The sequence below is a fragment of the Podarcis tiliguerta genome, assembly GCF_965153285.1.
Source record: "Podarcis tiliguerta genome assembly, chromosome: 6".
Lineage (NCBI taxonomy): Eukaryota > Metazoa > Chordata > Lepidosauria > Squamata > Lacertidae > Podarcis > Podarcis tiliguerta.
Window position 1 is genome coordinate 30,250,349 of NC_139539.1, and position 24,403 is coordinate 30,274,751.

Genomic DNA, 24,403 nt, shown 5'->3' on the forward strand with positions numbered 1-24,403 from the left:
TTTACTATAGTTCATATCAGTATACAAGGTATGTACTTTACAGTTCTTGTGTTGTTGAAGAAGACCCATTTATACATGCAAGAAAATCACTTGATTACAAAATGTTTACATGGCTCACAGTTGAATGCATGAGCTGACTTAACTGAAAAAGTCCAGGTCTGAGATGTCGTGACGGTATATGAAGAAACTACATTAGCACTGCAATCATCAAGTACACATATATGTTTGAACTAGTGTTAGAATTATCCTTTGACATATACTATGCTATGCTATTTAGTTTCTAATGCTAAAGGAGTTAGCCTAACTACATTCAATCTGCAAAAGCTTCTGAAACCTCAAAGTAGACAACTGTGCAATTTGAAAATAAATTTCCAGTTTAAGTATTTCATGTCTAAGGTTACCTCTATATGCACAGACCCATTTTTAAAAAATAGTAAATTATGAACTTATGAAGCATAAAATCATAAGCACACCAAATTATTTAATGTCTTCAGACTGAAAAAAGCTAAAAGCGGTATGGGCACTCACCCATTTATTTTCAAAAAAGTAATACCTTAGTTTTGCTGAGCGTAGTATCCTGGTGAGTGAGACACAGTTTCCTTCCCTCAGGCCACTTCCTACAGTGGGGATAATACTCTTACGGCAAGCAACATAGAGAGCACAAGCCAACCAATGTACTGTTTCCCCCTGCAAAGATAAACAAACAATGGCCTTTAAGTGAACAATCCTCAGTTTATACTCTGAAATAAAGAATACAAAAAGATGCAGCTTTAGAAACGATTATTTTCTTGACTATTCAAGGAGGTAACAAAAATGTTTTTGATTCTTTTAAACTAAACTAACTACTAAATTTCTCTTAAAGAATAACTTGGTACTTTGCTTGATGTACTTATTAGAAGATAAAATAGAATAAATAATGTCAAATTCTAATCAAAACAAGCACTGAGTTGGATAGCTATTCGGAATTTGCATGAACTCTCATGCAAGCTCTGACAAGCCCATATTCAATCATTTTCAAACTGTGTTCCAGGGTACTCTGGGATTGCTCACAGAGAAAGTTCTATGAAAAGCTTCTATGAAAGACAGCTTGTCCACTGCCACCAATCTTCTCTTGAGGTATGCTGTGTTCTGAGGTCCACTGAAATTCACCAACATCCCACATGACTGGACAATTATAAAAGTTTTCTAACTAGATTCTGAACACAGAGAATTCTCTGCAAAACACAGAGCAGATGAAATGTTCCCTTAAAAAGTCACTTCCCTTAAAAAGTTTTAAAGTCACTGTCTTGGATGCAAGTCAAATATCTGCAAAGTTACTGAGCAACAACATTATCCGTCATAGAACGTGTGCTGAGAAGTTATTTTCAGCTCCTGCTTCAATTTTTAGAATTAGAAATGAAAACATGGAAATGTGTCACTGAAGGAGAAGAAATATGGCACAACTTTTTACCTAACAAAGTTTTCAGGCCAGCCAGGTTAGCTATCTTCTGCCATTGTCAAATGTCTATCAGAAAGGAGACAACACTTTGCTTTCAACTTGCAAAAAACTACGAAAATCTTAGAAACCTGACTCAGTCTTTCATCTCTTACATGTGCAATATTAAATATTTGAGCTCAACCCTGAACTCCAAAGCTTTCAATCCTGTGCCTAACACACATTTTGACTGAGTGGTTAAGTGTTGGAATCAACTTGGGGGAACGGGAAATTCTCGAGAAATCTCTCAGCAAATAAATAAGCATGAATGCTCAGTAAACAGTCAACATCCCATCTCCTCTCTACAAACTTTGTGCAAAGCAATCAGCATGAATACTCAACAAACAGGTTGCCTGGTAGCAACTCCCAAGAGCAGGTGGCGTTCTCCATGTCCGTAGTCCATATTAAAAGGAAACACCCTGAGTCCTTGCCCACAAGGTACAGGAGGCAAAAGTGACCAGGGCATTCACGATTATGGGGGCACAACTCAACCTACAAAGCTCCTTAGAAGGCTATGACTATTTAAATACACCTTAAGAATCCTTAATAATGCCCTTTTAAGTGAAAGCTGAGCTGCATAGTAATGAATCCATTTTGGAGACAGGGACAACACAAATGGATGTAAGCAGTGAAGAAAGCAAAGTTTTGAAACCTTGGTTCCTCATTGGTACTTATTTACTGAAGACCTCAAGTTAACTTCTGGCTCTTGTGGGAGGCCCCCGTTTAAAAGGCCGTCGCCTGCTGTCAGGCAAGTTTGCGTGGAGGAGGAGGCTGGCGGCTGCCCCTCCGTTACCCGGAGTAAGCAAACCGTCTCAAACGGCTCGGTCAGGAGTGAATGGAGGAGTGAAGCCGGCAGATGCAAGAGAGGGGTCGGCGCCGGTGGGGCGGGAGAGAGCAAGCAGCAGCGGGGGTCGGTCGGAGGGCAGCCTGCCAGGGGACCCACGAAGTCCGGAGCCCGGCCTGAAGCTACTGAAAGCTCCTTAAAAGCCCTTCATAGTGGCCCACAGCCCAGGTGGGGCCCAGCCGCGTCGTCCCTTGAGGCGAATTAAAACCCTCACGCAGCCCGGCGCGCTGAGGCCACTGGAGGGCAGGTCGCGGGGAGGCGTCTATTCACCGACCGACCGACCGACACTCCCTCCGCAGGACAGGCTGGTTCCCACCTCCAGGCTGTAGGTGCCTCGCAGGGCCGTGAAATCCCGAAGGGCCTCGGCGGCGCTGCTGGCGTCCAAGTTGAGCTCCTGGCAGAGGTGGCCTATGGCGGCCCGGATAGGGCACTGGCTGTCGGCGGGGTCGTCTTCTTCCCCCGGCATGATGATGCTTCCCCCTGTCCCGCGAGACCCCCGCGTAAGAACAGGCCTCCCAACCGCCCACAATCCTTTGCGCCGAGCCCGCCAAAACGGCCTCAGCCACTCAGCGAGCGACGCTCGACTCGGGCTCCTCCCCCACCGGGTGAAGCCTCTTTAAATATCTAGCCGCGTTTTCGCCATCGGTAGATTCGCAAACTTTTTCAATGGTCGTGCGCGTGCGCGGGGATGGGGGGGGGGGGATAAAACGCACTCCGATTTCCCAAACCCTACTGATAATTCCCCCCCCCCCGCCCGGAATTTAAAAAAAGGGTATTACGCACACGAACAAAGGCGCACCAGACAGCCTTTGCACAGGAGTCAAGAGGAGGGAAAGGGCCAAGCGAGGGAGAGGTGCTCAGCTCCACGTTTTGCTAGCCTCCCTATCGGTTCTCCAGGGCATCTGTCCAAAGGACAGCAGGGTAAACAAACACTTCCTCAGTAGAAGTAGTTGTCACTTTTCCAGCTCAGGTTCAAAATAAATAAACAAACAAAAACCGCAGTTATTTCCTCATAGCAACAGGACATTCTTATATACTGTATCTGCAATGGCTTCCTGATAAAATCTTAAGCTTCCAGGTTTGGGGACGTCAGTTCTGGACGAGCTGGAGCCACACTTTTCACGTCATAAACAGTAATAAACGGAGACGAGGAAGAGCTGCTATTTATTACCTAAGATGGTCATCCCACCCCTCTGTAGTTATTTTTTTATAAGGCTAAGTATACTTCGCTTTAGTAGAATTGTTCCTGTATACAGTATACTACTTCCCGCGCTAACTCTGCCCTAACTTTTTGGACTTTTCTTTCTTTTTCAATGGCACTATCATGGCTATTAAAAAAATGCTTTATAAGCAATGCTTGGTCCTTGTTCTCAAAGACTGTTTACAAATGAGAGAGGAAAAACTCTGGCTGATTAACGAAATCAAGCATTTTAATTTACAAGCCTGAGGCAAGAAATAAGACAAACAAGGTGTACGCACACGTGAGCGCACCCGCCGCACCCCCCCCCCCGGTTGTTGGTTTCAATTTACCGGTATGCTTGATTCCCCCCCCCCCCCCGTTATCTAGATGAGGGTGAACCTACACTGAAAAGTATCCCAATGGCTCAGACAGTCAAAGGAGACCACCCACTATCTCAGTCCAAGATACTTCTCAGACTGGAGCAGTGCTATGGAGCCAGGGTCACCGAGGTAGGCAGATTGCATGTAGGATTACTGTTCAACATCACTCCCTCAGACTACCCAGAAGAACTTTTAACTTTCTTGGAAAATAGTGTGCAACGGATTTGTGAGCCATGTTGGTTACTGCATGATCTGCAACCATGCAAGTTCTATTGACTATGCCAACTGAAGCCACTCGGAGTACTCCACCATTTTAGGTTTTGACAGCAAAAGGTTGTAGTGTTACCCTAGTCAGGTAGATAAAATAACTAGCGCTGCAAACATGTATCAACTTAAATTGATTAATTAATCAACAAATGAGTAAATTACTCAGTTGTTGTGGGTTAATTCTAACTAATGAAGACAAATTTTAATCCAGTAGGCTCTGACAATTAAAGGCACACATTTCTGAAGTATTCTCATTTTGGTGAGGAAATATGAAAAATTAAATAATACGAAAAGGAACTACAACAAAAAAATAACAGCCTCTCTTTCCAACAATTGGTAGCTTTTGTTTCTTTGACCATAGGTTGTCCCACATTTTCTTCAATATTTCAAAAATGTACACTTGATTACATGTAGATTTAATTTTACCACTTAATCAACTTTTCTAAAAAGATGATCAAAAATACTTTAATCGACAGCTTTAAAAACAACCCATTGAGACAGCACACTTAGAACCCAGTTATCAGTCTTCTGAAATGAGTCATTAGCTGCTTGGCCTGGGGGCTCCTTAACATACTTTCTTTCTGCACTTTGGAAGGCAACTATTTTTTTCTGTTCTCTCCTTTAAATATACATGAGAGACAGGACATTTGGCTCATCAGTTGACCGGACAATTCTATACCTTGGGTGCTATGAATTAGGGCTGTATTGGGGGAAGGGGAGAAGTAGGGTGGTTTCAGGATTTAAAAACTTATTATCAGGAATAGCAGTGCTTTTACACATTTGAAAAAGGGGGTAATTGTAATTGTTGAACTGAGATGGGAAGTAAATGTTCACATATCTCTGATAAATTATCATTCTGCAGTGATGGCAGGAGAAGATGTTCAGAATGTAGTCAGACCTCCTTTATAGTTCTCCATTCAAATAAATCATTCAGTAATCAGGTGGTTTCTTAGTTGATACTGAATCTAGTTCAAGGCATAAAATAATGGGTTTCAGCTTCTGTAGTTTGGTAAGACAGTCTGTCCCATGCTGGTGAAAGCCACTTCAGGCCTGCCTCCTGCACAAAGAACAGCATTCTTCGGCCTCCTAAACAGAAGGGGAATCTATCAGACACAATCCATACCCATACAACATTGAGGCTGGTTGGTGAATTATATTATTATAAGAGATTTTGGATAACAAAAGAGGTTTTACAACATAGAAACATTTATGGGATGAAAATGAGATTTCTGCTCAAGTAGAACACTGCATAACAAAACATTTAATTGTTTTTATATTGTGGTTGTCCTATATGCAAAGGCTTAGCATTTGAGGTCCTTATATCTTGGCCAACCTGTTGCATGATGCAATAATCCAAACCTCCTACAATTTGTTTCACTCTGAAATACATTGTTTCTGTTTCTTAAGGAATACTGGCAGATTTAAGAAATAAAGACATCACTATAAAATATTCCTAAGAGCATGATAGTGTCTTAAGAGAGTTTTAGAAGCCTTACATTGGAAACAGTTACTGACAGCCTTCACCATGGCAGATTTTGAACTGAAATTTTCAGGATCTAAACAGGTGAAATCACCACTACATACTTTATTTTTGCTAATTAGATATGCTGTGCAAATTCACTGTGGGATGTACATGAATTACTAGATTTTAAATGATGAAACTCTCTTAGTGCCTTCTGGTCCTTGAGCTGGAAATATCTCTAGTTGTGTAGCTTGGAAACCTCCATCCAGCTGGGTACCAAAACAATATGGAATGTTAATGTTAAAGAATATTTGAAAGCACTGTCTGATAAAAGGATGGCTTAAAATAGTATTATGGTTTAGTTTGCTGAAAAGTATGTAAGTACTGTATTGTGCAATTAAATCAAATCTACCCAGTCATAAAAGTAATGCATAGTTTATACAGTGGGGCTTATTGGGTCGTATGGGAAGTAATATGAAAGAAAGATAAGCTACAGGCCAAAACAGTGCTCATGCTGAGAAAAAGGCAAGTCATGTTTAGTTCCAAGTCAAGCAAAACAATCAGAAATAGATTTCCTAGAAAAAAGTATATACAACTTTTGCAAGGCTCTGCCAATATTTTTAAAAATGCATGATATAGGCACTAAATTAAAAAATTAAAAATCTGACTTTTAAATCTATTTATCATTTTTTACAAGCACAGACAGTTTATTTTAATAGCACATTAGATGAAGCATCTATGTTTATGTGAGTGTTCACGAAATAAGTGGGAAATCTGCATTTGTTCTCTAAAATGATTATGGGGAAAAAAGAAGTAGCCATTGATGCCTTTCATTGTAAATAAGCCAGAGTAGCTCCATCACTGCAAAAGAGTCACACATTAAAAGTCAAAGAGAAACCTACACACTCAGACACACACACATTAAATAAGAAAGAACAAGGTATATAGCACATGCTGACAAACTAAATAAAAGTTTAGTCTCAACCCTGTTCCTTACGAGTGTAGCTCTGGCAAATAATCTTTTTATATATTACAAATAGACTCCAGAGAGAGAGAGACCTGCATCCATTCACAGTAAGGCTTTCAAGATATATGAAGTTTTATAGCATTTGTATTTTAAGGATTTAGGGCAAGTACATGTTTTCTACTAAATAAAAAGTTAGTACTTAAAAGGTTCAAAAATATATCAAGTGATTTTTTTTTTACATAAATAAATTATATTGATTTTGGATTTAACAGCTGAAAAAACCTCTCTGCTTCCACTGGAGGCAAAACTGAACAAAATGTTAGTTAAACAGATAGCAGCATTTCTAAGAAATCTGTCAAGAGTGATACAGTATCTGTGCTACAGGGTGCTATTTAAATAGGGCCTATGTCATTATTCAATCTCTTGCAATAGCATAATCATAAATTGTTGAAATTGATTCCAACCCAGAAAACTCAGAATAAATTCACTGCAACATACAGACTTAATTTTAGTTCATGGGTAACAGACTTCTTTGAGATGCTAATTGTAACATGTACATACTTTATAATCCCAAATGTATAAAAGACAATGAAAAAAGCATCATAAATAAATAATGCAAACTGAAATAGTTATGTCAAAACATTTGGACCATCTGATAAATTAGCAAAACTGTAACAGAAAAAAATAAGTAAAAAATACAGTAAATTGTGACAAACCAAATGTGAATCTGAATATGAGCATACACTCCGAAGCCCCTCTAATGGTCTGCCATTTAAACATCGCACCACAAAGTGTGTATTTTTTCAAGTCTCGAACCATGAGCTATAAATTAGAACAAGCCCAAGTGAAAGAAAAGTGACATAGGAGTGGGAATAAAGCGGGCTATGTAAAGATTACCTGTGGAGGGCGTTTCAACACACTGAGCTTTGGGAGCCTACTTATGTTTTTAAAGGGTTTCATCTGAAACACTTACACAAAATGTATGTGCAGAGACATTGGGAAATACCACTGAACAGTGAATGGGATCAAGAGGAATTGAAAGGGGGAGCTAAAACGTTTTCTTCACAGTCTAATACTAGAAACAGAGGATAAACTCAAGCTTTGAAACCGTCAACAGTCCTTAACAAAAGCCCATCTCACAGCTTTAAAAATTCTGATTTCAAAAAATAACATTTCTTAGGGTAGTAGAATTGATAAAAGCCAATCCTGTTCCCTCATAAGAAGATTAAAACCAGTAGTTTATTCTTCATTGGGGGAGGGGGAATTATTGTTAAGGGCCTTTGTGAGAAACGGCTAATAGAAAAATAATAAAATAACTAGAAGTTATTAAGCTCCTGCCTCTGCATTAAAAAAAAAGAAAAATTATGCAAGATGTGCGTCAGTTTCTCAGCAGGAGCTGGAAATGGCCTAAAATCAAAGAAAGGACAACTGAAATCCACCTTAAACATAAAGCAAGATTTGGTTTTAGAAATATAAAAGTTCAGGTAATCTTTTCACTTACAGCAGTTTGTTTCCAAAACTTTGTAGTGTGAACAGGAGGAAATTATCTACCATTAATGCCTTTTTTTTAAAAAAAAGAAAGAAATGAATATATGCATTTTCAATCATTAGTTATATACTTCTGTCTATACTACTAATCTAGTAACCATGATAAAATAGGGAAATACTTTAAATCAAAAAATACACATTAGCACTTACTATAACTGTGCTTTTTACCCCAAAATACAAGATTTTTTAAATTCAGTGTCTTTGTAAAAACATCTACCTTTTCCTGTGTTTGTGTTTCCATCATTAGAGAAGCATTGTCTTACTGAGATTATTTCCCCTCTCAAACAAGCAAGCAGTTTTGGCAATCACCAAGTACTTATTTACTACTGTTTTGGAGAAGGGAGGGATGAACAGCTGGACAACTGAACAAGAAATTTCTGCCTCCCGTACCAATTAGAGAACACTGCTTATCTCTATGGCAAGACCCTGCAACTATTAACATGTCACCATAGTTATCTTACCAGGAATTAGGTAGATAATATTACTTATAGAAACACAGGTTTTTTTTATGAAGGTGAAGTGGGAACAGAGGGCTGTAACAAATATTTATGGGATGAGAAACTTACAAGCCACAATATTATTTTTTCAGAACGAAACAAAAGTTCTAATTGATATCTTTAATATCTTTGAATTCCTCTTCTTCCTCCTCCTCCGCTGGTACATCCTGTTCATTCTCTTCTGACACAGATGGTGTTTGCTCTGTACAGTTTTGACTGTTTGCATGTTCCTTGTCGGACAGTGAGAGAGTTTCTGGTTCTGCAGTTGCAAGTTCCCCTTTAGTTTTCTTCCTCTTCCGTTTCTGACTTTCTAGGTTTGTTGCCTCTGAGTGTCTGGTTTGTTGAAGGCCTGGCAATGCCATACCAATGCCAGGAGAAAGAAACATTGAGGGATAGATCAGTCCAGATGACATTCCTGGAATAAGAAACGGGTTAAAAGCTACAGGACTACTGGTAGTTATTGCAGGTTCTGACTGATCAGAAAATGAACTAGGACCAGACTTGTCTTCAGACAGAGTTTCCGTTTTTGCACCTTGGCCACTTTGTTTGTCTTCAGCATCATTTTCTGCGTGCGACGTACCACTTTTAGTTGTGCTTGCTAATGAAGTTGGAGCAGCTGAAGTACAAGTAGTTGTCATTGATGGATTAAGAAGTCCTCCAACACCAAACATTTGTGGTACAGCAGCCATGCCTGGTAGCATCATCGGCAACATACTCAGAGCACTTTTGACATCCTCGCCAGCAGGTATTGCTGCAAATCCAGCAGGAAACCCAACCAGCCCAGTTAAAGGAATGCCTTGCATGTTTCTCATGTTCTGAAGTCCTACTAAATCCATTCCAGCAATAAGTCCGTTCATGAATAATGGTCCCATTCCAGAAGAAGCATCTGCTACTATGCCAGGAGCTTTAAAAAGTTCGCTCCTTGGCCTCCTTCCTCTCCGCCGAGGCCCAGCATCTCGGAGTACAGGCTCAGTCAGAATACGATTAAACTTGCTTTCAGGTAAAAAACCCTGAGTTGGAAAAGAAAAGAAACAGAATTCCAAATGTTAACACCCTTAGAGGCTCAATCACATGTGCCTTCAGCTGTGTTCTCTAGTGGAATATAAATCCCCAAGTGCTTCTCTGTGTGACAACAAAAATGTAATTTGTGTGAAAACAAAGTCTCTGTGCTTTGCTGGTAAAATAATCAGCACCCCCCCACCCCACAATCCTATACATGTCTACCCCAAAAATAAGTCCTATTAAGTTCAATAGGGCTTACTCCCTGGCAAGAGGGTACAGGATCAGTCTTAAGGCTGTGATAATATGGACATTTTCTAAGGTGTAAGCCTGACTGAACACAAGATATCCAAGTAAACATGCATAAGACTGGGCTGTAATTGAAATTAATTATTGCTAGCTAATAGTTGCTTACTCTTTTTATTTTTTTAAAAAAGTGCTTCAGTGCTTTTAGAAGGGCCTTCTCAAAGAAACACTTCCAGCCATCCTCAGATGAAGTTAGCAGGAAAGTACTTTTGGCCACTGCTCAAACTGGAAGCCTAACCAAATTGTGAGCACACAAAGGATGCAAATCTGAATGATTTGGAAAGTGTGAAATGCATGGATTATGTGATTTTTTATCTTCCCTGAAATTCAGAGAGATCAATGAAGAACAAGGGATCAGGATACATTTTGAAAGATACTATGTTCGCATATTTAATTCAAAAGCCAGCTCTGCATCTGCAGGTAAGCCTAGGTTTATGTGTACAGCATGCTCTCACACTTAACTATCTTTCAATTGTACTGAAAAACAAATAGCTGTGCTACCTATTCAGAAAACTAATTAGAAAAGAGATATGGAAGAGGTGGAGGGGTGTTTCAAGATAGATATTTCTCTGAAAACCTTTTAACTTACTGAAAGCTTAACAATGTCAGACCAGTCTGCTGCAACAGCATACTCCATGTTTGCATCAAGCCACCTTGGCAGTTCCTTCAGTGCTGGTGCCATGGCTCCCCCTAACTGTAAAACACAGTAAAATGATTACTTATTTTGTAGAGAAGACTAAGCAACATTGCATAAGTAATATATGATGAAACACCTAGAGAAATCAAAGCTGAGTTGCCCACTCAGGTTGTACAGGTTACAGTTTGTGACAATGTCCTAAAAGGATTGCCCTTACAAGCATCTGCTGGAACCTACAGGTGTAAATCAAATACAGTCGTACCTTGGTTCTCAAACAGAATGCGTTCCAGGAGTCCATTCGACTCTCGGAACCGTTTGAAAACCAAGGTGCGGCTTCCTATTGGCTGCAGGAGCGTCCTGCAGCCGATCGGAAGCCGCACTGGACGTTCAGCTTCCGAAAATCGTTCAAAAACCGGAACACTCACTTCCAGTTTTCGATTGCTAGGGAGCCGAAACGTACAAGTTCCAAGGCGTTTGGCAACCAAGGTATGACTGAACAAACATAACATGCAGTCCAGCCCTATGTAGATGCAGTTGGAACTTTTGTGAATGTAAATATTTTCTTGTGACTGAGATATAAAATTAGCATACTGGACATCGGAGGTCACCCAAATGTTTTCTCCATGATATTTCATAACAGCTGGTATAGTCCACCCTCCTGATCCCCATGTCCCTCCTTAGGTTTTCCCTTACGAACGAAATACTCCTCCACAATGTTTCTCATATTGCCTGGAAAAATACTGCAAGGAACATTGCTTCCTTCCAGCCAGCAGAGCGTACCCATGAGAAAAAGCTGCAACTTGCCATGTGATACAGCAAGCTGCACCTTCCATCTGTTTGAGTCAATTTGCTGGAAGGAAGCAAGTACAGCTCCACCCAGCTATGCCCTACAGCAGGCAGCAATCCTTCCTTACCAGTCAATTTGTCTGTGAGGAATGTAGCAATCTGGCGTGAAAGCAGCAGGCTAATTTCCTCCCCTATAAGCAGATCTACATGGAAGTGGGGATATTCACACTTAAGTAATTTATGTGTTGCTCTTTGCACATATGCACTTCATATGTAGGAAGAGAGGCAAGGAAAGACAGACTTGAGAGAAACTGCATTTTGTTCTCCAAAACAAAATAAGCCAGTTAAGACAGAACTCAGGTTTGCAGGATTTTAATGCATTTAGAACTGACATTGTGCCAAATCACATAAAAGAAAAGAATAGTAAAGTCTTCTGCTTACCCTCCTCCCAGTACCCTTATGGACCACAGGCACGCGTTCCTCCCCTGTGAGAGAATTTATGTCCAATTTGCTAGGGTCCTTACAGCGCTGCCTCCTTTGTTTAGGCTTTTCTGAAAAGTTCTGAAAGGAATATTAGTGAAAATATGAGTGACGCTCCCTTCCAAGTAAACGGGCACAGGACTGGAATATGAGACTTGTACTTACTGTGCCAAAGCCAGGGATTTCAAGCGTGTAGTCAGACTGCTGTCTCAGCCAGTCCAGAAGACTCTTATTTGGAACAATCTTCTCTGCCTGGACATTAGTGCCTGGAACGGTCTGCGGACTTGAGGTAGTAATGGCTGGCCCATCAGGGTTAGGATTACTTGGTGCAGTCTGGATTTGATCTTCCTGAACAATATAATAGGAAGAGTGAGAAAGAAAGGCACTACTGAGATGCAGAAATAATACTGAATTTTCCAAATGTCACTGCAAAATGAACACAATATCTGCTCCAGCCATCGCAACTACCCTAGCTAAACCCAGGCTGCAAGAATGGCAAACTATTTCCTTGGGGAGGGGTGTGAATTTCTCCTTGCTTAGGCAGACCCCCACCCCCAGTACCTTGACACCATTATTTAATAAGAATAAAACAAAACATTTGCACTTGGCACTAAGCAATCATTAAAGTGCAGAGGAATAGAAGAGGATGGGGATTATTACTTACTGGCAGCCCTGTCTGGAGGGTTCTTTCCTTCAAAAATATGAGATCTATCCCTTCCACATTTTTTCTCCTGCCCCGTCTCCTCCTCATGGCAGCATCATCTCTTCGTAGACTCCCATTGACGATCTGTCCTGTGACAGGATGAATTAACCCTGCCTGAAGGATACCAGACAAGTCCATGCCAAGGGAGCCCTGCAGAGCGTTCACTGTCCCTAGCTTAGGTATATTTGTGCTCAGGGAGAAAGGAGAGCTGCTTGCTGGTGACCCATCAGGCACTCTTGAGAGGTCTACTGCTGCATCCCGCCAGCCGTTCAACACGATGGAAGGGTGGGGGTGGGAAGCCACGAGCTGTTCAAGGCTCCTCTGCTTGGCATCTCTCTCCATCTCAAATTCATATGGTTGCCTGTGCTTGTGTTCATCTTTGACGAAAGTGGGCGCCAGGAAACCTTCCTGTGTTTAAAACCAGGAGTGGGTAGAAAGGCACAGTTACAACAATCTGTCCTAATGGAGACTGCATACATAATTTTCCAATATTCTCAAGCAACTTTTAAATTCAGCACCCTTTTCTAAAAGAAATACTGTACCTGAATGTAGCTATCAACTTTTTTTAAAAAGGATGGCAGAAAGATAGTGTCAGTAATTTTAAGAACAGTAAGTTGATGCAGTATTGAGCGTAAGTTTATTACTTACGGACAGGAGTTTGAAACATTATACAAGTAACACTTTGCAGCAGGCAAAGACGTCTACCCAAGCTCACCTTCTGGACCTGTGCAGCTGTCACTCCATTGCTGAAGCTGGGTTCGGAGGCCTCTGGTTCAGTGTAGCTGTTTCTATTGCCAGTACTGCTGGATAATGCAGGAGTCGGCATCACAGTTTGTATTTCAAATGGCTGGCTGGAAGAAGGCCACTTGCCCTTTAAGATGGCATGACAGATGTTGTCTATGCGGTTAATGATCACTCGATCCTGTCAAAGAAGCAGATATGTTTCACTAGCTTGCATGTGCTGTAAGTTCTAATCCTTCCAAGAGCTACAACTAGGCAACTAGTTTAGCTTCAGGTGTTCCTTTTCCAGGTGATACAGAGGCTTGACCAGCCTGTAAATTAACCATCCTGCATAGCGGAAGCAAGGCTGCAGGCCTGTGCATGTAAGACACACGACACTTGGTCACTCCTGTAGAAAGGGTTCATTCCAGGGTACATACCATACAAAGTTTTAAATTGACAGCTTTCAGCCAAGAAAATGACTGGAGCCATTATGCAGATACACTCTCTATTTCTGTTTCATTTTTTAAAAATCGCATTTGAAAGTATGACTGGACATTTACCAATAAGCAACACAAGCTGGAAAATAAACCTCTACAGTCTACCCTTCCATCACACATCAATTTGCTCCTTTCTCTACATCATAATTTAAAGCTACTAATGCAAGGTTGATCCCAATAATGTCCTGTTAGGACATATATACACAAACACACTGGGAGCAGTTTTAACATCAGTAGCATTCTGATGGTTATTAACTTGCCTCAGCAATATTTCAACAATGAGTGATAGTAACTACACCGGGGTTCTAAACCCTGGATTGCAGGAGGAAGTCAAATGCAGAGCACCAGGGTGCCCCTTTCAAAATAAGATATAGGAGGGAAACAAAATAAGGTATAGGAGGGAAACAATAAATGACAGGCCTGCCAGAGGCTCTTGTCATTTAGGCTGAAGTCCTGTTAGGGCCACACACTCAGAACATGAGACCAATAACTAAAAAGAGATAAAAACATTTTTTTTCTTCAAAGAAAACCTCAATACTTCAAAACTGCCAGGACATTTTTCAGAAGGGAAGTGCCTGGCCTTTTTACAAAGAAAAGGCTATAGCCTACTGGAATCACAAACACAATGGTGTTTTTCACATTCCTTATTGAAGACACTGGACAGCTATTGATATTAACACCCATATCTGACAAAATATGACACTATAATGCAGGAAGTATAACAGAGAAATATTCAACTTGGAGAAATACTTCAATGCTGCTTCCAAAATGTTGCCGGATAATCTATTCTACTTCTCTCAATATGTTTTCAAAAGGGTTCAGACACAAGCCAGGGTGCCCCTGTGTGAAAACAACATGGTAGGTGGATCTCAGTCCCTGCGGAACATTGACCTAAAGCCCTTAATCATGCATACTTAAGCTACCAAGCCACCTTAGGCCACTCTGAGAAAGAGTAGAGTGTCTTCTCCTGCAGAAGCTGAGCAATGGTAGGTGCCCGGACATCTTGCAGTTCATCAATCTCTCCAGGAACAACAAATGTGGAACTCTTACTTTCATCTTCAGAAAACTTCTCAAAACAATCTAGACGGAGTGGAAAACAACATGTAAGCTTCGTTAAAGCATCAAATCGCTCTTTCTTTCAAAGGCATTCTGAGGCATCGATGGATCTTCAACAAAGAACACAAGAGAGCTGCATGGTTCTCTGGACATCTATGACACCCGCTAGCAGCTCCCACATATTTGAAGAATAGTGTCGGTAAATTTAAATGACAGAATGGCATGTGCGATTCTGAAGAAGTTTGCTAATTATGGGTAGAAGTTTGATATGTAACACTAAGTGTCTCTGGAAGCTTGCAACAACAGAATTCAGCTCTGCTACAAAATACCAGAAGAAAACAGAAGCAGTTAAATAATTCAGCTACTATGATTCAGTGGCCTAGCTTGATCCTAACCTTCAAATAGTATACATAAAAGCTCATTTTCACTAACTAACTAACCAACCGAGCCAACTCGGTATAGGGTATAAAATGCAACATGCATGAAGTAAGATCCTATGGAGTTGAAATTTGTTAATCCGCAGCCACAGTCAGTTTTCTGGCACTTGTAAAGATAATTACCTCACCAGTTGATGTCATGCTAATACTGTCTTTTTATATTATACTTACTGTCAAGTTACAATTCACCTCAAAATGAAAATTACTAAGATATGCAGGAATGTTCACTGGCAGAAAGATACCCCCCACATTACTCTACCTTGATTTTGGCTGCTTTCATCCCTCTTCTCTAGGTCTTGATTCTCACACTCTTCCTCTTCCCTCTTCATTTCATTCCCACAGAGAGGCTGTGGAACAGGACTGCCCCTTTTTTCCTCTGTGTCATCTCCCCAGGGGTCTGCCTCCATACAAACAGGATGTGACTTAAGGAGCTCCATCTGAATTGCTGACGTCTGGCTTCGTGCAGAATGGTGGTAGTGGTGATGGTGGCAGGTCTGGATCTCTTGCAAGACTGGGGTGTGCTCCTCAAGGCTCTCAAATTCAGCTTGATCGTCCTCCCCAGCCCCATGCTCACTATCACATTTGGATGCTGCCTGCTCACTCGAGATTGACTCAACCAGCTCCTTATTCCTTTCCTTCATGAATGCATCCAGAGTAGTGAGAAGACATGAACTATGCTTTTGCTCCTCTTGCACAATGGGTTTGTCTTCACCACCATCTAGGATCTTTAAGCAACCTCTCAAATCTTCCACAGTGTCAGCAGCTGTCTCCAAATGATCTTCCTCTTCCTCCTCCTCTTCCTCCTCCTCTTCTTCACTGTGGCTCTGACTTTGCACCGATTTCTCTTCCAAGCCCTTTTCATGCAACAAGCCCATGAATCTCTTCTCAGGATGGACTTTGATATCAAAGTTATGGAGACTCGGGCCATACACTCCTATGCTCAGGACCCCTTCCATGCCATCTCTTTCAAACGGTACTGATCCTGGGTTAGCGTACGGACTCTCCATGTGCTCAAGGGCATTACAGGGTTCCACAATAAAGCTCTTGGAGGGCTTAGTTTCCTTAGATGAGGGCTCCTGGGCTGCATTCTGACCCTCCGTTTGGTCGCTGCCATATTGCAAGTGATCCAGGTAGGAGGGCTCTCTTGTGGTCTCAGCATCACAGCTAGATAGATCTTCATCCCCATCTATTTTGCCCTCTGCTATTTTGGTAGTATTGCTACTGACATCTGTGCAGCTGGGACTGTCGCGGGCAAGGGAGCTATGCTCGCTGTTGCACGCCTTCTCATCATACATCATGCACATCAGAGAGTCAGGCAAAGAGCTCTCATCATAGTTAATGGAAATCATACCCCGGACTTTCGACATGAAATTTTCACAGCTGCTATCCTGGGAGATGTTGTCTGTCCGCGAGAGACTATTGCCTGAGCCCACTAGCTTGAGACAGCTGTCCGTTTCGGTCTCCGGAGATTCATGTTTTCTTTCCACCTGATTGTATGAAGGGGAGCAATACAGCTTAGCATTTGCTTGGTGGTGGCAACACAAGTTTTCTGTTCCAAGGACCCCTGTCCTTTTGTGCTGAGCATAGTTTCTGTAGGCATCCAGGAATGACAGCTGGGGGTCATTCATGATATAATAGTCCGTGCGGTTCAGCCCGTGTTTAGCTGTACCGATGAGCAGATCCCGGTCATGCTTACCACACTCCCACCACACGGGAAGGTACAAGCTTGGGCGGCAAAGCTTGAGCCGCTCGTGCAGCTGCGGACACCTCAGCACTTGCTCACGGACCTTCCGTAGCAGTTCAATTCGGTATAGGGTCCTTGCGGCACGCTCCTCAGTGATTGGCTCCACATAGATACTGGGATCAGCTGGGCCTATGAGTATAGAAGAGGGAGGGAGCGTAGAGAAAACCATCAAGGGTAGAATGGTAGAATGTCTTTAGACTAAGGTCAAAATACTACAAGTCTGTTGCTCAAGACATTTAGCAGGGGGTTTTTAGCAGTAAAAAAAAAACCTGAAAAGGAAAGAAGCAGGGTAATGTCCTTCATCATCATCTATATTACAAGTTTAGAAGCCCCAAATAGTTCCCACTCACCATCTTCTTTCCAGTGGGGCAAGCGGCAGACATTCCTGCACATTGCAACAAAGCTATAGAAATATTTTTCTAGGCTCTCATCAGTTTTCTTCTCCAAGCGTGAAATGGATCGGAACTGGGTCCAGTCGAAAACCTTCTTCTCTGGATCGTACATTACCCCAAATGAAGAGACGGTGCGATAGAAATCTGCTTGTTCTCTTCTAGTCCATCTGCAATGCATGGGGAACACAAATCCACCCATTCATGAAACTTGCTTTCAAAAAATTCCAATTTTCAGTATGTCGCAATTATGTATTAGTTCTGGTCAATCTATTTTTTCTAGTTTGGGAGGGTGTTTGGGATACAAACTGAACAAATGATAATGATAATGTAGCAGCCGAACAGTTCCCAGTTTTGAAGCTGGAGAGGTGGCGGGTGTCACTGTAGAACCTCCTCAACAATCTCCTTCACCCCTGCAGCTTCAAAGTTGGGCAAGAGACAGCCTGCTATTTATACCTGCCAGACTTATCATAGCAAGCATACTGTATTTGCTGGCTCCTGGTGTTACGAGAACATTCCCTGCCTATTGGGGTGATCTTTGGTATCTTACATTATGCCACAATCTGGAATCAAAGCATATGGGATTCCAGTAATGGTAGGAGCATCTGCAAGCTTGAAATTACAGCATGCAGGCTATGAGCCTGAGCTATCTACAATGTTTGGGGATAAGTTATTAGCAGTTTTTGCCCATTTATGTTAAAACAGTCCTTCCAGTGCTCAAATAAGATCAAGCCTGTTCCCAGCCCACTGTTTTATATTACCTTTTCTGCATTTCCTTGTTGATAGGGTCCATCTCGTTGGCTCTCCTAAACATCTCCTCTTGTAGCCAATAACCATGGTTACAAGGCCCAATAATCTCAGGCCTAGTAGGGAGCTCTTTACGGTTGCAACGCTGATAGACAGTGACGAGACGCCGCAGTCTGGCTGTGAGGGCGGATGACACAGGCCAGCTGGATTTGTCTGGGTCGGAGCCATCCTGGGCTTCAAACATCAGCAAGGTCATTAGTATTTAACACAAACGCTGCAGAGTCCTTGAAACATCCCTACTGAATCATTAAGTACTTCACCCCACCTACATATACACGGACATAATCTGCCCATCAGTCTTCAGTACCATGGTTGGGATATGCAGGCAGCATTGGGTTTCTGAGTCACTGGGATTCAAAGGTCACCTTATTTTTTGTTTGGTTTTGCTGAACTATGTGGAAATGATAATCACATAAACTGAAGCCTACCCATTCTCTCAGAAGCATGCAGCCACACACCCATCCAAAGGGGAAAAGGAAGTTTGGTCTTAAACAAAACCCTGCTCTGCAGAAGGCTTGCCACACACACAAAAAATCCCTCAGCAATATAATTTCATACTCAAAGCCTACTGAGTTTCATTGCTTTTGCTCCATGGCGAGAGGCGATATTTATATCATCTAACAATGCTAATACCTTGTACCTTTTACCTGTATGGCTTCTGTACCATACAACCAAGTCCAGGTTAACGTCCCTCCAATTTTTGTCTTTCTTTAAGCCCACCTGTCAGTTCTAACCACTGATCCAGAAGGAAGAACCACAAATATCCTTATGTGCTGCTGTGCATGGTAATAACAGCTGATGACCCAACAGCCCACTTGGGAATCAGTGCTCTAGGATTAATTTGTAGACCAGGGCCTTTTCCTGCAGTGATCCCATCACTGTGGAACTCCCTTGCTAACCATTTTTCTTTCTTTAAGGAAGCTGTCAAGCCTTCTGCTTTGACTATTTTTCAGCAACTTTAGTGCCTTAGTTTTATGTAGCTTTATTCTATGTTTCATAGGATACTGTTTAATATAATTTTTAAACACACAAATAGATGTACTTTTACTTGCTCTAAGATACCTATGAAGCGTTCAGAGAAAACAGAGTAACAACATTCAAAATAAAACCAACAGAAAATAGTAGCTATCAGGTTGTGACTAGAGTAACACTGCAAAAGCAATAGTGTCCTGATACCAAGATGAGGAACCAACTGAAATACAGGAAAGTATCTTTACTAAGAACAATGAACTGTTGTGGTATTGGCAGAAGTCTTTATTTGTTGTTTTGTATGTAGCTTTGCATGTATTTCTCTGTGTTTTAATTTAAGAATCTGTAAAATAATAGTCGAACGATGAAAGATTTACCGTTATCCTAGTTACACACACACACACATTTTTTTTCTCTTTTCTCTTTCATATTTCTTTCTTTTTTCTTCTTCTATATTATAATTTTACTTTTCCATATTAATTTTTGATTCTTTTTTATTTACTTAATCCGTTTGATGACAAAGTTTTGTTCTAATTGTTTGTGTATGCAACATAATTCAATAAAAAAGAAACAAAACAAAAAAACCCAGAAAATAGTAGCTATCATTCGGAAGGCTTGTTAAGCTGCAAAGCGTTGGAATAAAAAAGTATTATTGGAGTTTTTCAAATGCATAATGAAGGATCTTTTGCAATATAGGTTCTTGAAATACAGTTTTTATTTGCTCTGGAAGTTAGCTTAGCTGCTATTCTAACCGATAAAATCAATACCCCTCCACTCCCTATAACATCTAGATGCGCAGCCTCACCTGCCATGGTGTCCTCCTTCTTCTCAGTGACTTCACCACAACCATCTGAAGTCTCCTATGAAATGAAAACAAGCCCACATCAACAGAGCTTACTTTAGAGACACTGGCTTCTGGGCCAAAAGCCAAATACACAAAGCCAACATTGAATTATATTTACATTGCCTCCACAGCAGCGTATGTTACACATCTATAAAGGCACTATGAAACCACCAGAAGAACACTTCATTTTGTCAATATGATCCAAACCCCCAACTTTAAGGGATGTGAAACTGTCAAGGGTGTTATTTGTGTGTGTTGTGTTTTCTGCAGTCCCAGAACATCATCAGAACAGATAACGGAAGCAGAGTAGTAGCAGTAGTAGTAGTAGTAGTAGTAATAAAAATAATAATTTTTATTTATACTCCGCTCTCCCCAGCCAAGACTGGGCTCAGGGCGGCTAACAACCAATAATAAAATAAGTTGATTAAAATACAATTTAAAAAACAACATTAAAATACAACATTAAAACATTAGGATGCAGCCTCTTCACAGGAGGAGAAAGGAAAAAGAAAGGGGGAGGGAATCAAACTGATTCTAAGCCAAAGGCCAGGTGGAACAACTCTGTCTTACAGGCCCTATGGAAAGAAATCGGATCCCGCAGGGCCCTGGTCTCATGAGACAGAGCGTTCCACCAGGCCGGAGCCAGTGTTGAGAAGGCCCTGGCTCTGGTTGAGGCTAATCTAATTTCCTTAGGGCCTGGGACCTCTAGGGTGTTGATATTTATGGACCTTAAGGTCCTCCGTGGGGCATACCAGGAGAGGCGGTCCCGTAGGTATGAGGGTCCTAGGCCATGAAGGGCTTTAAAGGTCAAAAACAGCACCTTAAATCTGACTCTGTACTCCACCAGGAGCCAGTGCAGCTGGAAAAGAACTGGGTGAATATGCTCCCATGGCAGAGACCCTGCCTAGAAAATCACACTTACTTCCTGTTTCTGCAGCCCATCCAGCTTCTCTGCACTTGTCTCTTCTTTATCCACGTTCCCTCTAAAGAAAGCAATCCAAGAGGGGGTTAGTCTGCAGAAGCTTTGTAAGGCAAGGTCATTCTGACAGAATTCTCCAAACATTAATTCCACTGAAGTGGCGGCAAGCAGTGCTGGCTATTATTACCTGTGCTATAGGTAGGCATCTGCCTCATAACGAAGACTGTTGTGACAGCACAGTCATGGGCAGCCCAACAATCATTCCATCCCCACCTTCTGCTGATTTAACACTTGGGGATCACCAAAAGCACCACCCACTAAGGATATGCTTTCTCAAGACTGTATGCATGAATGGTGCACACTTAGCTTTTGGAGAGAACTGCTCCAAGGCATAACCTATTGATGTCATTCATATAGACCAAGCTTCCCCATCTGCCAATCCACAGCATCACTACAAATAGCTAACGTCACCGACAGTCTTTGTGTACGACTCCCACAGCAATATCAGCATGTAGTCTGGATAGTGTTCACTTAAGCAATTCTGCTCCTGTGACAGATCAATACCTGCCAGCCCAGCATAAGCTTACCTTTCTGGAGCATCCTGCACTCCATCGATGACACTCTGCTCTGCAGACAGCAGCATCTCATCTGGCATGCCTACCTTCTCAAGGAAGCATAGGGCTGGGTCGGCTCGCATAGCATTGTACCTTTCGTAACCTGACAAAAGCCAGAGGTTTTTTGTTCAGTGATATTCAGCTGAGTGCTTCCAGCCTTAACGCTCTACTACTACATCTCCATTAAGGTCCACGTAATCAACAAGAAACAGTAGGAGGTAAGATAGGTGGCCTGCCCATTCTATATGATGCAGTGTTGTTGCTGAATTAGTTAAGCTTTGTTATGTTACATAATACAGGCAAGGGTATGTGGACATAATACAGGCATAATAAAGGTCGCCAGAAAAGGGCCCCCTCAGGATTTCAAGTATTCAGTGCCCTGGATAGCTTATTGCCCCTTACTATGGCAAACAGAGGTATGCAAGTTAAAGAAATAAATACAAAAGAGGTTTATGTTTATTATTGCTAAAATATCACATTACAGTCCACAATTATTTCTTTTTTTTATGTAACCATTAAAACCTACAAAATATATAGTTTAATACGAGTTGAATTTTAACTATTCTCCCCACCCCTTTTATACAGCCTAAACACCCAATTTGTAACCTAAACACACAACACACAGGCATTTCAATCCCATCATAAAATCCTGTGCAGGATTTACAGAGCAACCCTATGCATGCTTGCTAGGAATTAAGTCATATTCCAGGCCATACAAAAAGTAATACCATGTTTGAAAACGCCAATAAGGAGGGATTTATCAGCTTCCGCATTCCACCAATCCACAGGAATTTCTATGTAGTCAATGTCTGGCAGGAGGAAATCCAGATCTCTGTGAAGGACAGGCAAAGATTATATCCCGAGAACGTTCTGCACAGCCATTCCTCTCATTTATACAAATTAGGGAATGAAATAGTCTTTAGGTTTAAGAGTAGCACAGAAGGGGCATGATGGAACTCATGGGGAAGGAAATTCCACAACAGCAAGGCCACCACCAAAACAAATGGTCCATAGAGGATCTCTCCAAACTGTTTTGTCCATCACTAAGACCACGTATGTTTCAGCAAGTTCCAACATCTCTATAAAATGTTGGGAGTGTGGACTTGTGAAAATCCACTAAGAAGTGCTGTAAAATGTTCCAGGTTCAGTTCCTGGTATTTCCAGGTAAGACTAGGAAAGACCTGGGTGAAATCCTGGACAGTTGCACCAGTCAGGATCAACCAGTTCATTAAAATATTTAATTTTGTTGCTGTCTCCAGGATAGGTCTTGAGTCTCCTATCAGAGTTTTGACATGAATGGATCTCCTTTCTAATTCAGGTGAGCTTATTGCCGCTCTCATCTGCATGTGTTTGCAGGACCACAAATACTCTGCAAAGACTCTACAGATTTCTTTCAAATATAATCTGCAGTAGGTAAAAATATGCATTCGCAGGGTTCTATAATTTCCTGCTGAGTGCAAAAACACCTGCACACACACACACACACACACACCCCAACTCAAACGCAGCAACTCAAGCACATGCTGTGTATGTTTCCAACACTGGGGGACTGTAAAGCAAAATTCCAGAAGGCGAATGTAACATACTTGGCAGGAGTTCCTTCAAAGGCTTTGTCAGCTGCCTCCCCCAACACTTCAGCTTTCAAGTAGTAGAGCATCCGCACACGCAGCAGCACCCTACCGAAAGGAAGAGCAGCAAGTGATTCAGAGGGCAAAATCCTGAGTTTCCAATATGCTGTCCAAACCTAACAAGCCAATCCGCAGGTCTCCAGGATGTGCCAGTTCATTTGCCGGCAGTGGAAACTGTCATTGCTGCCTTTTTAGAAAGCTGGCCTTGCAGGGACCAGATCCCAGTGCTAGAAGAGAAGCCACTAGGCGTGCAGGCTGGGGAATAAGCAGCTGTCATTTACGTTACACTTCACTCTTTACTCTTAATGTGCCATAACTTGAGTTACTACCCAACATAAAGATAAAGGTAAAGGGACCCCTGACCATTAGGTCCAGTCGCAGACGACTCTGGGGTTGCGGTGCTCATCTCGCTTTACTGGCTGAGGGAGCCGGCATACAGCTCATGTGGCCAGCATGACTAAGCCGCTTCTGGCGAACCAGAGCAGCGCACGGAAACGCCGTTTACCTTCCCACTGGAGCAGTACCTATTTATCTACTTGCACTTTGACGTGCTTTCGAACTGCTAGGTTGGCAGGAGCTGGGACCAAGCAACGGGAGCTCACTCCGTCGCAGTGATTTAAACCGCCCACCTTCTGATCAGCAAGTCCTAGGCTCTGTGGTTTAACCCACGGCGCCACCTGCGTCCCTACTACCGAACATACGTGCACACAAAAAGAAAATACATGAGATAAGGTGGCATGTGAGGGGGCAGATGATATGCTGCAGTCAATGAAACGAACTGAAATATAATGCAGAAATTCCAGGTTTTCTAAAACCGGACAGTTAAGAAGAAGCACACTCGCTAGGTATCCCCTTACTGACTACCTAGTGCCAGCTGGGTTGCATTTGGGACACAGGGGAGCACAGTTCCAATCCTGTGTCCACTGTGCACTGTAGAGAAGTGAGCAAAATTTGCCAGTTGCATAGCCTCTTCCAGAAAATCATATTTTCCCCCCAAAAATCCACTAGGTTTTATTCAAACATGTTCTAAACAAGCAGAGAGAATGCATTTCTCTCAATGACTTGCACCAAAACAGAGAAGCTAAACATATCTAATCAATGGAATGAGTGGGTGCTTGTTTCCTGCTCCAGACCTGGGGGGAAGAGGAGCGGTGCAAGCACATGTCCTTGAGAAGTTTTCCAATTTGTACACTCGTCCATTTTACACAGTCTGGAAAAATCTGAGCTGGGGAACTATCCTTAATCC

The 24,403-nt window shown here is 41.9% G+C and overlaps 2 protein-coding genes across 11 annotated transcripts in view; both read right to left on the bottom strand.

Annotated features, from left to right (window-relative positions):
• Nucleotides 1-3,047, bottom strand: part of RBL1 (RB transcriptional corepressor like 1) — a 26,992-nt gene extending 23,945 nt beyond the window's left edge. Inside the window, exons 1-2 of the mRNA XM_083444108.1 lie at nt 2,635-3,047; nt 554-687 (exon numbers count right to left, since the gene is read on the bottom strand). Coding sequence (XP_083300234.1) covers nt 554-687; nt 2,635-2,784 — 284 coding nt within the window. The 5' untranslated portion in view covers nt 2,785-3,047. The remainder of the gene's footprint in view (nt 1-553; nt 688-2,634) is intronic.
• A 3,641-nt stretch (nt 3,048-6,688) lies between these two features.
• CHD6 (chromodomain helicase DNA binding protein 6) overlaps nt 6,689-24,403 on the bottom strand; it is a 101,354-nt gene continuing 83,639 nt past the window's right edge. For all 10 annotated transcript variants that reach the window (XM_083443946.1, XM_083443942.1, XM_083443945.1 and 7 more), the window contains 15 exons: nt 23,116-23,205; nt 22,258-22,361; nt 21,503-21,632; nt 20,919-20,979; nt 19,958-20,012; nt 18,138-18,357; nt 17,338-17,546; nt 15,503-17,116; nt 14,682-14,830; nt 13,246-13,452; nt 12,492-12,938; nt 11,993-12,175; nt 11,789-11,908; nt 10,514-10,618; nt 6,689-9,629 (listed from right to left, as the gene is read on the bottom strand). In XM_083443946.1, coding sequence (XP_083300072.1) covers nt 8,727-9,629; nt 10,514-10,618; nt 11,789-11,908; nt 11,993-12,175; nt 12,492-12,938; nt 13,246-13,452; nt 14,682-14,830; nt 15,503-17,116; nt 17,338-17,546; nt 18,138-18,357; nt 19,958-20,012; nt 20,919-20,979; nt 21,503-21,632; nt 22,258-22,361; nt 23,116-23,205 — 4,597 coding nt within the window. In that variant the 3' untranslated portion in view covers nt 6,689-8,726. The remainder of the gene's footprint in view (nt 9,630-10,513; nt 10,619-11,788; nt 11,909-11,992; nt 12,176-12,491; nt 12,939-13,245; nt 13,453-14,681; nt 14,831-15,502; nt 17,117-17,337; nt 17,547-18,137; nt 18,358-19,957; nt 20,013-20,918; nt 20,980-21,502; nt 21,633-22,257; nt 22,362-23,115; nt 23,206-24,403) is intronic.